Raw genomic sequence first — 14,549 nt, 5'->3', positions numbered from 1 at the left:
GTGGTGGTATTAAATTTCAAGGATTGTGCTGAACTCCATCCACATTATTATATCACGGAGAGATTATTTAAAAGAGCTGAAATTTTGTCATATTAGGAGCAACGTTCCTGTGCTGCAAAGAATATCTCTGAAGAGATTTGCACTGGCTGCTGGAATCCAGGAGTAACTTGTCAGTTTAATACTTTCCACATTATTTTTTCTTCTTTGCAAATTCATTGAACTGGCCGTGGCATCTCTGCTGCTAGAAGGCTGGGTACTTAGCCCACTTACAGGCTGATGTCAGTGCCCATGGTAACCAGATGTCAGTAAGTGCTGTAGGGGGGAACCATTTGGAGTCCCTCCCTTCAGATGCTCCTCTGTCGTGAAGGGACATCCTGCAGCTTCCATTTGGCTTCTTTCCAAGATTGGGACCTCGTTGAGACAGGAATCCAATCTGTGTTGTGCCTCACTCTGTGACTCTAAGCATCACTGACAATTGAGAGCCAACTCAAAGCTGTTCTGGTCAACAAAGGTGCAGAAACCCCGATGAGTTCATTCAGTATGTGCCCTTATTTTCTGAGCCTGTCACAAATTGCCGTTGCTCTTTTCCAACCGAACTATCATCACTTGATTCCTACGCTGCGGCTGAGACTCCAGAGTACAGGCGGCAGCACAGGGAATAGCAGCGCACACGGAGCTGCCCAAGGGTCACCTGTGACTGTGCAAATACACGCCACCAATCTGTCCTAGCCTGAGATAGGAAGAAAGTTCTTGGATGATGGCAACAGGAAAAGGGAGAACCTAGCTCTTGCCCCCACCCAATACAAAATGGCAACCTGGAGAGGAGTGGCCATTCACATTCATCAATGCTGCCACCCAAGATAGGGAACAAAACCATCTCAGGAGGGGCTGCTCCCGTCTTTGGACAGCAGTCTTAGTCAGATTAATTCTTGGGATGTGCGTGGCAACCCTGGCATTTATTGCCCATTCTTGTTGCCCCTGAGGTGGTGAGCCTTCTGGAACCATGCCATGTTATTCATATAATAAAGCATATGGGATCCCGGCTTTATAAATAGAGACATGGAGCACAAAAGCAAGTAAGTTATGATGAACCTATCTAAAACCCTGGTTCGGCCTCAACTGAAGTATCGTGTTCAGTTCTGGGTACCACACTTTAGGAAGGATGTGAAGACGTTAGAGAGAGAGTGTAGAAAAGATTCACGAGAATGTTTCCAGGGATAAAGGGACTTCAGTTATGTGGATGGATTGGAGAAGCTGGGACAGCTTTCCTAAGAGAAGGTTGAGAGGAGATTTGATAGAGGTGTTCAAAATCAGGAGGGGTGTGGACATGGTAGATTGAGAGAAATTGTTCCCATTGGTGGAAGATTGAGAACCAGAGGGCACAGATTTAAGGTGAATGACAAAAGAACCAAAGGCGATGTGAGGATTTTTTTTTTTACGCAGTGAGTGGTTAGGATCTATACTGCACTGTCTGAGTGTGTGGTGGAGGCAGATTCAACTGTGGCTTTCAAAAGGGAATTGGATAATTATCTGAAGAGAAAAAAATGTTCAGGGTTATGGGAAAAGGTAGGGGAGTGGAACTGGGTGAAATGTTCTTGCAGAGAACAACATGGGCTCAATGGGCCGAACAGTCTCCTTCTGTGCTGTAACCATTCTATGTATAAAGTCAGCATTGAATATAAACAGGGTATGGAGTAGCCTCATTTGTGGGTTGCTGCCGACATTTGTTTTCCTTTTTTTTTTGCGGAGCTTGTGTTTAGCTTGTTTTTAATGTTTGCCAGTATAAACATGCTTTTGATGTCCCACCACTGAAAATGGACTTTGAAGTTGCTGTGTGGATGAGTCATGTGACGGGGAGGGGGGCAGAGTTGGTTTTTTGCTGGAGATGCCAGTCTGTCTAGTTTTACCTCAGTCTGTGCTCTTTTTCCGTTGGCTGCCCAGAAAATGGAAACGGGACACAAACACCAAAGCTACTCTTGCTCTGGTTGGATCTGGATGGCTTGAGGTACGGAGGCCCTGGATCAACTATCACTTCATTGGCTTTGGTGCCACATTCACATCAAAGGGTGACCTGGTCACATCCTTTGAAAGCAGTGCTGAGCCAAAGGAAAGCTTTTATTTCAATAGATAAAATAATAAAACAAAAAGATTGCTCCCATGTCCAAAATGGACAGCCAGATATCAAAGAAAAAGCAAACCATTTTAAACTTAAAGGGCTGGAGAAGAGAAAAGCACAAATAGCAGAGAAATATGGAAGAGGAGTGAACAAGAAAGGAAATTTGGGAGAAACTTCTTTACCCAGAGAGTGGTGAGAATGTGGGACTCGCTACCACAGGGATGGTTGAGGTGAATAGTGCAGATTCATTAAGGGGGAAGCTGGATCAACACATGAGGGATAAAGGAAGAGAAGGATACAGTGATGGGGGTGAGATAAGGTGGAGGAAAGCTCGTGTGGAACATGGACATGGGCTGAATAGCCTGTTTCTGTGCTGTACTTTGATGCAATGCTCCCAGAATACACTTAAGGCTGCCTTCTCCCTCTTCCCAGTCTCTACTCAGTTGGAAGGATGAGGTTTACAAACAAGAGGCCATGGTCTTCCCTGTGAATGGTGCCTCTTGCTCACAACTGAGGAACAGTCTGGTGCTTTTCTAATTTCTAATTGGACCAAGAAAAACTCTTATACCAGGCACAGCCCTCTTATTGGAAATCCCATCTATTTTGGCACAGTGCCAATAAACGGATAGGTGCCTGCTCCTCCTCAGTTAAAAGTTCTGTGCAGAGTGAAATCCATTTACACTCAAATGCTCAGAACCTGTAAATGAATCTGTGTGATCCTTATTTACATATATACAAATAAGATGGCAAAGACTGTACTTGGGCATTTTCATAAATAAAATGTAGGAGGCGAATAATTATCAGAATCAAAACTCTGAACACATGGAATCCTAAATAATGTGAAATCCATGCATAACGCAAGCCACCAACGTCAGGTCCATCTTGTCCCTTCAGGCCAGCAGATTGTTAAAAGGGCAGTAGCATTTTCTTGGATGTGTGTTGGGAGCGGGGAAGGACTTTGTTTTATTGCTGCTGTGCCAAGCAACCAAGCCCCAGTGTCAGCTCCAGGCCTTCCTCAATCTACTAATGAGAGGCTTGAGGGTCACCAAAGAGCTTGCAAAGCACTCCCCAAGCCTCCATCAGCAGCACCTTTCAAACCCCCAACCCTCTATCATCTAGAAGGACAAGGGCAGCAGACACATGGAAACACCACCACCTGCAAGTTCCCCTCCAAATCACACACCATCCGGACTTGGAAATATATCGCAGTTCCTTCAGTGTCGCTGGGTCAACATCCTGGAACTCCCTCCCTAACAGCACTGTAGGTGTATCTACACCACATGGACTGCAGTGGTTCAAGAAGGCAGCTCACCACCACCAAGGGCGACAAATGCTGGCCTAGCCAGTGGCTTCCACATACAGTAATAACGGCACAGAAGGAGGCTATTCGGCCCACTGAGCCCATGTCAGATTGAATGCATTTTTGAAAATGAACTCCCTGTTGGTTGGCAAGAGCCCAGCTTTCAGTCTGGGCTCCAACCCCTGAGCAGGAGGTCAGTGCTGCTGCCCTCATGTCCTGCTCTTCAGTGGCCTGAACCCTTCACCAGCCACTCCACAGCAGTGCCACAGAAATAGTCTTGGAATCCACCCAACCAAGACACTTCTTAGCAAGTGAAAATAAAAGCTGAGTGCAAAGACGTCTCCTGAATCACCTTCACATTTCAGCTGGTGTTTCATCAGTAACTGAGCCGTCACATTGTTCTCATCTGCTCTTAGTTTAAGCATTGCTGACGTTTTGTTTAAAATGGCCACCACAAGAAGCCGGAAGACAGGAAGAATGACTATATACTTTGGCTGGCTTCTCTCCCTGTATACCTCTGCACATTCTTTTCACCCCCTTACAGATTCCGGACGGCCCCACCTGGCAGCCAGATAGGTTTGATAACCTGCTTTATATTTGCACGTGCAGCACAACTTACAGGTCAAATTTGCACATGGAAAGCCGTATTAAATTGGATTAAGTGTCACTGAAATGAACGTGGGGGGAGGTTGGGGAGAGAGGAGTTGACAGCAATGATCTCATACGCTCACAAACACTGCAGATATCAGAAAGCTTTTAGAGGTGGACTCAAGTGCAACCTGGCTAAACGCAGTTACCTCCGTGAGGCTCAAAGCTGGGAATAGCAGGGATGATGACGTGATGGAGGAACAGGGGCATGCTGTTCATTTTGATTGCTCCAGATAGTAGGCCACTGAAGTAATAAATGTACCTGAGGAAGGAAAAGACAGTCAAGTCACAGATCTGAAAATGAACCACAGGCTAAGAAAATCCAGTGTATGAAGCTGTCTCTGCCCGTGACATTACCTGACACCTTCACCATTACAGTAAATAATAACTAACAGACAGTGGAAGGTGGTGCTAATGCATTAACTGTTAACCCCCTCATCAGGAACAGGTAGTTCTAGGCTCCCACCTTCTAACAATAACAGTTCAAGAATATCCGACTTGACCCCTGCCTCAGCTCATCTGCTGCTGAAACCCTCGTCCATGTCTTTGTTACCTATAGACTCGACTATTCCAACACACTCCTGGTTGGTCTCCCACATTCTATCCTCTGTAAACTCAAGGTCATCCAAACCTCTGCTGCCTACTTCCTAACTTGCACCAAATCCTGTTCCTGTATCTCCCCCTGTGCTTGCTGACCTACACTGTCTCCTGGTTTAGCAACACCCCCAACTTGAAAGCTCTCATCCTTGTTTTCAAATCTCTCCGAGGCCTCGCCCCCTCCCTATCTCTGTAATCTCCTTCAGCCCCCAACCCTCCAAGGTAATTGCACTCCTCTAATTCTGGCCTCTGGTGCATCCCCGATTAATATCGCTCCACCATTGGTGGCCGTGCCTTCAGTTGCCTGGGCCCGAAGCTCTGGAATTCCCTCCCTAAACCTCCCCACCTCTCTACCTTGCTCTCCTCCTTTAAGACACTTAAAGCCTACCTCTTTGACCAAGCTTTTGGTCAACTGACTTAATACCTCTTTATGTGGCTCGGTGTCAAATTTTGTTTTGTAATTTAAAAAAATGATTCTTTCATGGGCAAAGCCAACATTTGTTGCCCATCCCTAATTGCCCTTGATCAGAGTTGCTTGCTAGGCCATTTTAGAGGGTAGTTAAGAGTCAGCCACAAATGCCAGACAAGGATGGCAGATTTCCTTCCCTAAAGGACATTAGTGAACCAGATAGATTTTTATGACAATTCCACATTTTATTAATCAAATTTAAATTCCATCAGTTGCCATGATGGGATTTGAACCTACATCACCAGAGCATTAGCTTGGATCTCTGGATTACTAGTCCAGTGACCACTATGCCATCATCTCCCCAAGATAATGCTCCTGTGAAGCGCCTTGGGGCTTTCATTATGGTAAAAGCGCTATATAAAAATAAGTTGGTGTTGTTTACTCCCGTCAGTTGGAGCTCCAAATTGCTTGGCTTTATTTGTTGACTTTGCTGCATTCAGAGAACTCTCTGTTCAATCTGCCGCTCTACCTCGATCATTTTGATAAGGTCCCCACAGGATTCTGCGCTATTTGTGCTGATTAATTCTTGTCTCTGCTCCAGGAGTAACATCGCTGCTCCCTGGCTTAGCTCCATCTCAAGTTATTTGACATCACTTCATTTCTCAAGATCAGTACGTTCCAGATTATCTCCAGAGGCACTTTTCCAGGTCGCTATGTTTTTCCACTCTTCACCACCCCCCACAGCCCCCTCCTCTCCAGATGGCTGGAAATGGCAGCTCACCCAAGATTCCACTCTTCATATGGAGCCTAGACAGAGGAGGCTCAGCAGGCTGACATTAAAGCCATGGCCAATCCTGTTCTCACTATTGTCCACGTGGGGGGGAAATCACTGCCCTCCTCCCCAAATCCAGGTCAATTTTGCTGAAGCCTAATTTCAGCACCTTTATCACCATGCTGACTGAAGTCAGCTCCATGAACACAGACCCGCTATCGAACTCTCAGTTGCGAGCAGTGTTCTGAATCCTGACCTGCAGTGTAAATCTGACAGTTTCTGAGGAATCAAACCACCTTTTGCAGAATCCTTTCAGATAGAACTGGGATATCTCCCTGGGTCTTGCCTCCAGTTGGGTCTCAGTGAAAGATGAACCTTCTCTTACCTGGTCTGTGAAGGCTGTATCGCAGGAGCCACTTTGTCCTCACAGAATTTCCTCATAGCAAGTGTGCTGAGAGCCTGGTCAGCCCTACATTAGCAAAACAAAAAAGCTATTAATACCATAATCCTGCAGAAGGCCGTTGGTTTGAGCCCCCTACTTGAGCACATCATCAAGAGCTGCACTCCAGTGCAGTGCTGAGGGAGTGCTGCACTGCCAGGGGTGCTGACTTTGGGATGAGGTATTAAGCCCTGTCTTCCTGCTTAGGTGGAGTGAAAGGCGGCGTGTTTGAAAAAGAACAGACAGTTTGTGCATTGGTCTGACTGATTGTTAAAACTCAAGAAACATCACTAAAAAAAACAGATTAACCAACCATTCACAGAAGAACTTAAAAGCATAAGAAATAGGAACCATCCACCCCCTTGAGCCTGCTCCACAAACCATGGCTGCTCTTCTATCTCATGTCATCTTCCCATACTATTACCCCTTAATATCCAAAAATCTATGAACTAAATAAACTCAATGACTGAGCATGCACAACCTGCTGGGGTAGAGAATTCCAAAGTGAAGAAATTTCTCCTCATCTCAGTCCTAAATGATCAGCCCCTTATCCTGAGATAAGCCAGGGGAAACAATCTCTCAGTATCTACCTTTTCAAACCCGTTCAGAAACTTGTATGTTTCAATGAGATCACCTCTCATTCTTCTAAACTCCAGGGAATATAGTCCCAGTTTACTCAACATTCTGATGCAATCCCCTCATCTCAGGAAGCAGTCTAGAGAAACTTTAAGGCAAATTTGTCATACGAATGTAGGAACATAGGAGCAGGAGTAGGCCATTCAGCCCCTCGAGCCTGCTCCACCATTCAATAAGATCATGCTGATCTGGTTGTGGTCTCAACTCCACTTTGCCATCTGCCCCCCATAGCCATCAGCTCCCTTGTCCTTCCTTAGGGCAAGGAGGCCAAAACTATACACAGTGTTCCACTATTATGGGTTCATATTGTGTGCAAATTACATTTGCCTACATAATAGGGTTGCCAACCCTTCAGGATTGCCTGGAGTCTCCAGGAATTGAAGATCAATCTCCGGGACACTGCTGTGTGTGACCCTGGAGAAAAATCATAGGGACATTAAAAAATATTTTTAAAAAAATTTTCTTTGAACATTTCTCTTTACAAGATATAGAAATACTGAAAACGGTAAAAAAAAAAGGCTGTTTCGCTAACAGTCAAGCGTCATCCAATTGGGTAATGAGTCTTTTTGCTTTTCAAGTGGTGTAGGCAGGCAGTAAATCACAAGGATGGATGTGTTGGCCGTCTAATGGCTGGTACGTGGGGGATAATCATGTGATGGAACCTCCAGGAATACAGTTAATCACAGTTGGCAACCCTACTTGATCAACCACAGTGATTACCTTCCAAAAGTATCTGACTGGCTGTGAAATGCTTTGTGATGCTCTGAGGATGTGATGAGTCTCCAAATAAATGCTTTATGTCTATGTTAACTCGAGCCCACTCATGTCTATAAACGGAATAATCTCAAATGAATTATCCCACGCTTCCTCAATCTGGACTATGCAGCGAAGGGTTTACTGGATTTGTTTTCAATGGGTCACCACCTGCCTAAAAATGATGGCATGGGGCAGGAGGGCATTACACTTTCGTGGGTGAACATTGCCGATTGGAATTCTGACCTTCATGTGCATCTGCAAGTGCTTTCCATTGCCCCCTGGCTTGGAGTGGCAGGAGGAACCTCAATAACCTGGCCCCTTCAAATGTTACCCAGGTTCTTCCATTCAGGGACTGTTCAGAGCAGCTCCTGGCTCCGTGGTCTCGTACAGTAGTTACAGAGCCAGTTTCCTTACTTGAATTAAGTCCTTACCCTGCAGAGATCTTGCTGTAGTGCATGTAGGCTGCAATGATCACTCCTGTTCGACCTTTGTTGCCCTGTTGAGATACAAACGTAAAGAGGGCTGATGTGAAATCAGGTCAATATCACTTAGAGGTGTTCACAATCATGAGGGGCCTGGACAGAGTCAATAGGAAGAAGCTGTTCCCATTGGTGGAAGGATCGAGAACCAAAGGACGCAGATTTAAGGTGATTGGCAAAAGATACAACGGTGACACGAGGGAAGCTCTTTTACACAGTGAGTGGTTAAGATCGGGAATGCACTGCCTGAGAGTGTGGTGGAGGCAGGTTCAATTGAGACTTTCAAAGTAGATTTGGATAATTATCTGAAGAGGAAAAATTTACAGGGCCACGTGGTAAGGGTGAGGGAGTGGGAATCGGTGAGTTGCTCTTGCAAAGAGCCAGCATACACATGAGAGGCCACATGGCCTCCTTCAGAGCTGTAACCATTGTATGATTTTATAAGCACCTGGCCATGTTATAGCTCGACCGCACAGCCTGGAGCTGGGGTGGCACTGCAGCCCCGTGTTTCATCACTGTTTAAAATTGGTGCCCACTCTTGTGGACAAAGCTCTGTCTGGTGTGTGAGCCCAGTGTGCAGTTTGGCTCATTACTGCACTGCCCAGCCCTCTCTGGTCACCAAGGTTCAATCCTCTGTTAACCTCCAAGGTTGGGGGGAAATCAGACAGACTTTATTCAGTCAGTAACCTCTTGTTGGGAGGAGCTTGTGCGCAAGCAGGATCAAGCTTGACTATGAAACACCATGTGGTCGAATAGTCTGCCAACGTTTCACTGCTTGTGCCCACACATGCTGGGTGAGGTAGCGGAGGGTAACTGACACTGCTGGGAGTCAGTGCCTTCAAGAGACGAGAGTAACGTGGACAATAAATTGTTGTCCACAAATTGGATATTGATTGTGGATTCTGGATAGTAGAGCTCAGATAAGTCAAACAATAAACTGATTAAATCACCGCAGCTACTAAGCAGGGGTTGGTATCCGTCAGCAGTTGTGTGTTATCCAGGAGACTGAGGTGTCTATTTGTCCTGACATTGGAAAGGAAAATCCAACGTTTTAAAATCGGATGACTTGGACACTTTTGAGGTGTGGCTTCACACTGAACTTGAGTTATACTGCAGAATGTGAGTACACAAAGCAGTGAGAGAGGGAGTCTTCCAGTGCTTAGGTTTTGCATCCTTGAGGGTCAGAACTGGACCCAAATCCTGAGTTATACTGCACCCAACACTGATTCAGATCAATGACAAAATGCAGCATTGCTGCATCCTTAAGAAATAAAATAAATCCCTTTGCAGCAATGTTTTAGAACTGTAAACTGATGTAATTTTCAGCCTGTACAAGTCGGCTAAGCTTATTAAAAAAAGAATGACTCTGGAGTTACTGGGAATAAGTCTTCAACTTGGCAATACTACAAGCTTTGTCCTGTCGAGTATGCGTGCAGTCCCGAATTATAGAGCAGCAGTCCACCTCTGCTGGGCTTGGGTATCTCCCAAAGGCAAGAAGGAAAGAATCTTCAGCAACATTGAGGAGACATAGATGGTTCAGTGCCCCGATTTTCCAGAGTCACTCTCATCATGAGCTCCTGCCCACTTACCTTGCAGTGTAAAACCACCACATGATGGGAGTCTGAGTTCAACCACATCTCCATGGCTTTGCAGATAGCACAGATCTTGTCCAGGGGAGGGGCATGAAGATCAGGCCAGCCAAAGTCATGAACCTGGAATTCAAAAGCACAGCAACACATCAGAGTCCTGGTGGAGGAGGGGGGAAGGTGGCTCACAAGGTGCCTGGACACGAATGATGCAAGCATTTTATCTACTGCTGTAAATTCACACAGTGGCACCAATCCACACACACTAACATGAAAAATGTCTGTAGGCTTGAAATAATGGCTACTTCCTGGTCAATACCACACTCCATGGTGCTTCCATAAGAAATAGGAGCTGGAGTAGGCCATTCGGCCCCTCAAGCCTGCCCTGCCATTCAATATGATGGCTGATGCTCCACCTCAACTCCACCTTCTCACACTAACCCTTAGTTCACTCAGTACCTCAAAAATCTATCAATCTCTGTCTTGAATATACTCAACAGTTGAGCTCCCTGGGGTAGAGAATTCCAAAGATTCGCAGCCCTTTGAGTGAAGAAATTTCTCCTCATCTCAGCCTGAAAAGGTCAATCCCTTATCCTGAGACTGTGATTTCCCAGACAAGGGAAACATTTTCTCAGTGTCTATCCTGTCAAGCCCCTTCAGAACTTTATGTTTCAATAAGATCACCTCTCATTCTTCTAAACTCCAGGTAATATAGGCCTAACCTACTCAATCTCTCCTCATAGGACAATCCCCTCATCCCAAGAACCAGTCTAGTCAACCTTTGTTGCAGTCCCTCTGAGGGAAGTACCTGTGGAAACTCCACAGACTTTCAGTTTTAAATTGGAAAGGTTTGAATTTCTAACTGGCTCCACAAGCCATGGACTGTCAAAAGGAGCATAACCCATTCGTAACCTGTCCTCACGGCTCTGGTTGGAACTAATTGCAACCAGAGAGCCCTGTGGTGCCATTAATGGGAAGGTCAGTTTTAATCCCACATTGGTCCAAGTTTGAAGTTACTTTAAAACGCCAAATGTCTGAAAAACAAAATGAGAATTCAGGCCGACCTACCTTGGGGTTGAGTCTGCTAATGTCTTGTCTCTTTTCAGATAGGTTGAAAAGCTACAAAAGAAAGGAGGTTATTTTAGATTGATTGAGTAGAGGGTGGATATGTACAGCAACAAGTGGTATTGATAGAGAGTGCCTGTCGTTGACTGAGAATCATTGTGATTGGCACAATGCCAGGGATAATGGCATATTCTTGTGTGGGCTAGGAAAATGCTTGAGTGAAGGCGTCTGTGGTTGAGAGTCAACTTTAAATCGCAACTCTCCATTAGACAATGTAGAAAATGTGTCAGCCAAGTGTTTCTGCCCCTGCCCTCGCATGACCGCAAAGTTCTGCCCAATGGGCAGAACCGATGGGAAATCGGGAGTACAGAGATGGAAAACCTCGACCATCATTTGGAACTCTTCAAGAGCCAGCGGCCTTCCTCACCCGCTCTGCAACCTCGCCACTAGAATGTCTCCTTCTGTTGCTAATTTTCAGGAACCACGTATGGGAATTTCCCACAATACTGAGTCATTACGGTGCAGAAGGAGGCCATTCAGCCCATCGAGTCCATGCCACCTCCCTGTAGAACAATCTGCCTGATTCATGGGAAGGTAAAAGATGACTTTCAATCGATTCATTACAAATGAGGCAAAAGCAGCTGAAATCAGACAGTGTGATCCCAGTGACAACATATTAAAGCGTTTGAAAAAAGTTCCCTCACCCAGTATTATCTTTATTTGAAACAGGTTGGCATCTTTTAAGGAAGAGGAGTTTCAGACAAGTGTACCCTTTACGAATATTATTGTCCAATTGCAAACTCAAAGCAACTTTGGCTGAATGTTACTTAACTGATACGAAAGGCTCATTGCAGTGACAGAGACAAGTTAAGATTGAGGCACAACGCGACAGTAAACATAAGAGCAATGCAAACACAGGATGAAGGTGACCAAACATGGCAACACGGTTTTTTTGACTTGGAACAGGAGCAATGGGGCCCCTTTGAAAACAACTCAGATTTTGATGAACTTTCGCACCTTTTTTTCTATTTTTCTGATGGTTTTTTTTTGGATGGAATATTTGGCTTCAGTTGCTGCCAGTCATATCAGTAGGGCAGCTGTGAGGAAGCCAAGTTAAACTCAGCACTGAAGCAGGCCCAGGTTAATGACTGGGTCTCTATATATCTGCTGATTTCTGTTAATTCAGCTCCATCGCACTGTGGCCTCAGTAACTCCTTCCAAGTTAAGATGATGTCATTGACGCTCACTGTTCAAACAAAAACATCACCTCAAAAGTCAATAAAAATGGACAGAGAGGAGAAGATGTTAATCATAATTCCATTGAACTGCCAGCGGGACTAAACCTCCGAGACCACCAAGGACCAGCGGGATTACCAGGGAAGGTTGAGAAAAATATTTTCATTATTAAGTCGGTCTTGCTCTTAGCTTTCTCTTCTCTTCTCCTTCATTCACGCTGGGATCTGTACAGCTGTGCAGGCACCAGCAGTTCTGCAATGTCTCACCTAAGTCAGTCCACACTGTGAGGTATTTGGTCATGCAGGAGGGGTGATGCATAGGGTATCACTTAGCCTCTTTGCACCCAATGGGCACATTTTCCAACAGAAATAAAACCGCCTATTTCCACCTCCATAAAATTGCCTGACTTCACCCACCCCCCACCCCACCGTCTCAGCTCATCTGCTGCTGAAACCCTCATCCATGCCTTTGTTACCTCTAGACTCAACTATTCCAATGCAGTCCTGGCTGCTCTCCCACATTCTATCCTCTATAAACATGAGGTCATCCAAAACTCTGCTGCCTGTGTCTTACCTCGCATCAAGTCCCATTCACCTATCACCCCTGTGCTCACTGACCTACATTGGCTCCTGGTCAAGCAACATCTTGATTCTAAAACTCTCATTCTTGTTTTCAAACCCCTCCATGGCCTCGTGCCCCCCTATCTCTGTAATCTCCTCCAGCTCCACAATCCTCCAAGATCTCTGTGCTCCTCTAATTCTGACCTTTGTGTATCCCTGATTTTAATTGCTCCACCATTGGCATCCGTGCCTTCAGCTGCCTCGGCCCCAAGCTCTGGAATTCCCTCCCTACACCTCTCCACCTCACTTTCCTCCTTTAAGAAACTCCTTAAAACCTACCGCTTTGACCAAGCTTTTGGTCATCTGAACTAATACCTCTTTATGTGGCTTGATGTCAAACTTTGTTTTGTTATGCTCCTATGAAGTGTCTTAGGACCTTTCACTATATTAAAGATGCTATATAAATATAAATTGTTGTTGTTGAAATCTGCAGAAAGCCATTAGCCTCAAAGGCTGATTTCAACCTTCCCGACCAAAAAAGGGTTGAGGAGAAGGGAGGGCAAGGTTCATTGTAAAGCCCTTTGCTGTCACCCAGGCTGACACAGCACAGACTGGGGATGGATCTGATGACTTTTCTGGTCTGTGGCACTTAGTGCCACACCGAACCACCGTGGGACCACATAACAGCTCCACACTTAGAGCACTGTGTGCAGTTCTGGTCGCCATATTATAAAAAGGATCTAGAAGCACTGGAGAAGGTGCAGATTTCCAAGGATGATACCAGAAATATGTGGGTTTACACGTCAGGAAAGTATTGATAGGTTGGGTCTCTTTTCTCTTGAAAAATGGCAGCTGGGGGGTGACCTCATAGAGGCCTTTAAAATTCTGAAGGTTTTGATCGAGTGGATACAGAGAGAATGTTTCCCCTTGTGGGGAAGAGCATAACTAGGGACTATCAATATAGGATCGTCACCAAGAAATCCAATAGGGAATTCAGGAGAAAGTTCTTTATCCAAAGGGTGGTGAGAATGTACAACTCACTACCATAGAGAGCGGTTGAAATGAAAAGTATAGATGTATTTAAGGGGAAACTAGACATGAATATGAGGGGGAAGGATATAGAGGGCTATGATGATAAGTTTGGATAAGAAAAGATGGGAGAAGGCTCAAGTGAAGCATAAACACGGGCATGCTCTGGTTGGGCTGAATGGCCTGTTTCTGTGCCGTATATATCCTATGTAATCCTTTATAATTGTCCAGTTTTACAACTGTATGTATATACCTAGAATAACAGTCCAAAGCATAACACCTGGCAGTAGCTTGCTACTCAACAGTTATACTGACTGCCTTGAGGTGCACTACAGCTTGTGTGCGAGCTCCTCAATTCTGAAAACCACAACTTACTAAGTAACTGTCTCCATGTTTGGACTTCAGCATCTGGGCCACCTCCTTCAGATTGCTGCGGTATCGTTGCTCCTCAAGCACAGGTGGGAAGAAGACTGAAATAATCCGCTCCGTGATGTATGTCAGGTCAAAGTCGTAGTTCCGCTCCATGACGTGGTCCACACTGAAACTCCTGCTCGGAAACAGGATGGCAAGCCAGGATCACAATCTCACATCACGGGCAACATTGGCCATGCGTTCGAAGAGTAGTATAGTGGCTATACTAATAACTCAAAGTTTATGAGTACAAGTCTGTTCCCAGTTTAACCCACCAGCTCTTTAAGACTAATGAAAACCCCACTGATTCACTAATGCTGTACTGGGAAAGGAGGCTGCCTAGTTTAGCTGCACATGACTTCAGTCCCACACTACTGGCTGCATTTTCGCCATGAAGGCAGAAAACAGGAGCCAGGTTTGCTTGCGGGTCAGAAGCCCACCTTTGGGGCGGGGGGGAGAAACTGATTAAAGTCTAGATTGTCACGTGAGTGAGCCCTTAATTGGCCCGGA

General features: G+C 45.5%; 1 protein-coding gene and 1 long non-coding RNA gene across 3 annotated transcripts in view; one reads left to right on the top strand and one right to left on the bottom strand.

The window, feature by feature from the left end:
• LOC144672573 (tensin-2-like) overlaps positions 1 to 14,549 on the bottom strand; it is a 237,007-nt gene that overhangs the window by 55,141 nt on the left and 167,317 nt on the right. For both annotated transcript variants that reach the window (XM_078534376.1, XM_078534375.1), the window contains exons 7-12: positions 14,004 to 14,175; positions 10,807 to 10,857; positions 9,742 to 9,864; positions 8,105 to 8,169; positions 6,228 to 6,311; positions 4,214 to 4,326 (exon numbers count right to left, since the gene is read on the bottom strand). In XM_078534376.1, the coding sequence (XP_078390502.1) occupies positions 4,214 to 4,326; positions 6,228 to 6,311; positions 8,105 to 8,169; positions 9,742 to 9,864; positions 10,807 to 10,857; positions 14,004 to 14,175 (608 nt within the window). The remainder of the gene's footprint in view (positions 1 to 4,213; positions 4,327 to 6,227; positions 6,312 to 8,104; positions 8,170 to 9,741; positions 9,865 to 10,806; positions 10,858 to 14,003; positions 14,176 to 14,549) is intronic.
• Positions 1 to 14,549, top strand: part of LOC144672575 (uncharacterized) — a 101,858-nt gene that overhangs the window by 43,073 nt on the left and 44,236 nt on the right. The window lies entirely within an intron of this gene.

The sequence above is a fragment of the Cetorhinus maximus genome, chromosome X (genome assembly GCF_964194155.1).
Source record: "Cetorhinus maximus chromosome X, sCetMax3.hap1.1, whole genome shotgun sequence".
Taxonomy (NCBI): Eukaryota; Metazoa; Chordata; class Chondrichthyes; order Lamniformes; family Cetorhinidae; genus Cetorhinus; species Cetorhinus maximus.
The sequence above is the reverse complement of the archived record's forward strand: the minus strand, read 5'-3'. Positions and strand labels throughout refer to the sequence as shown.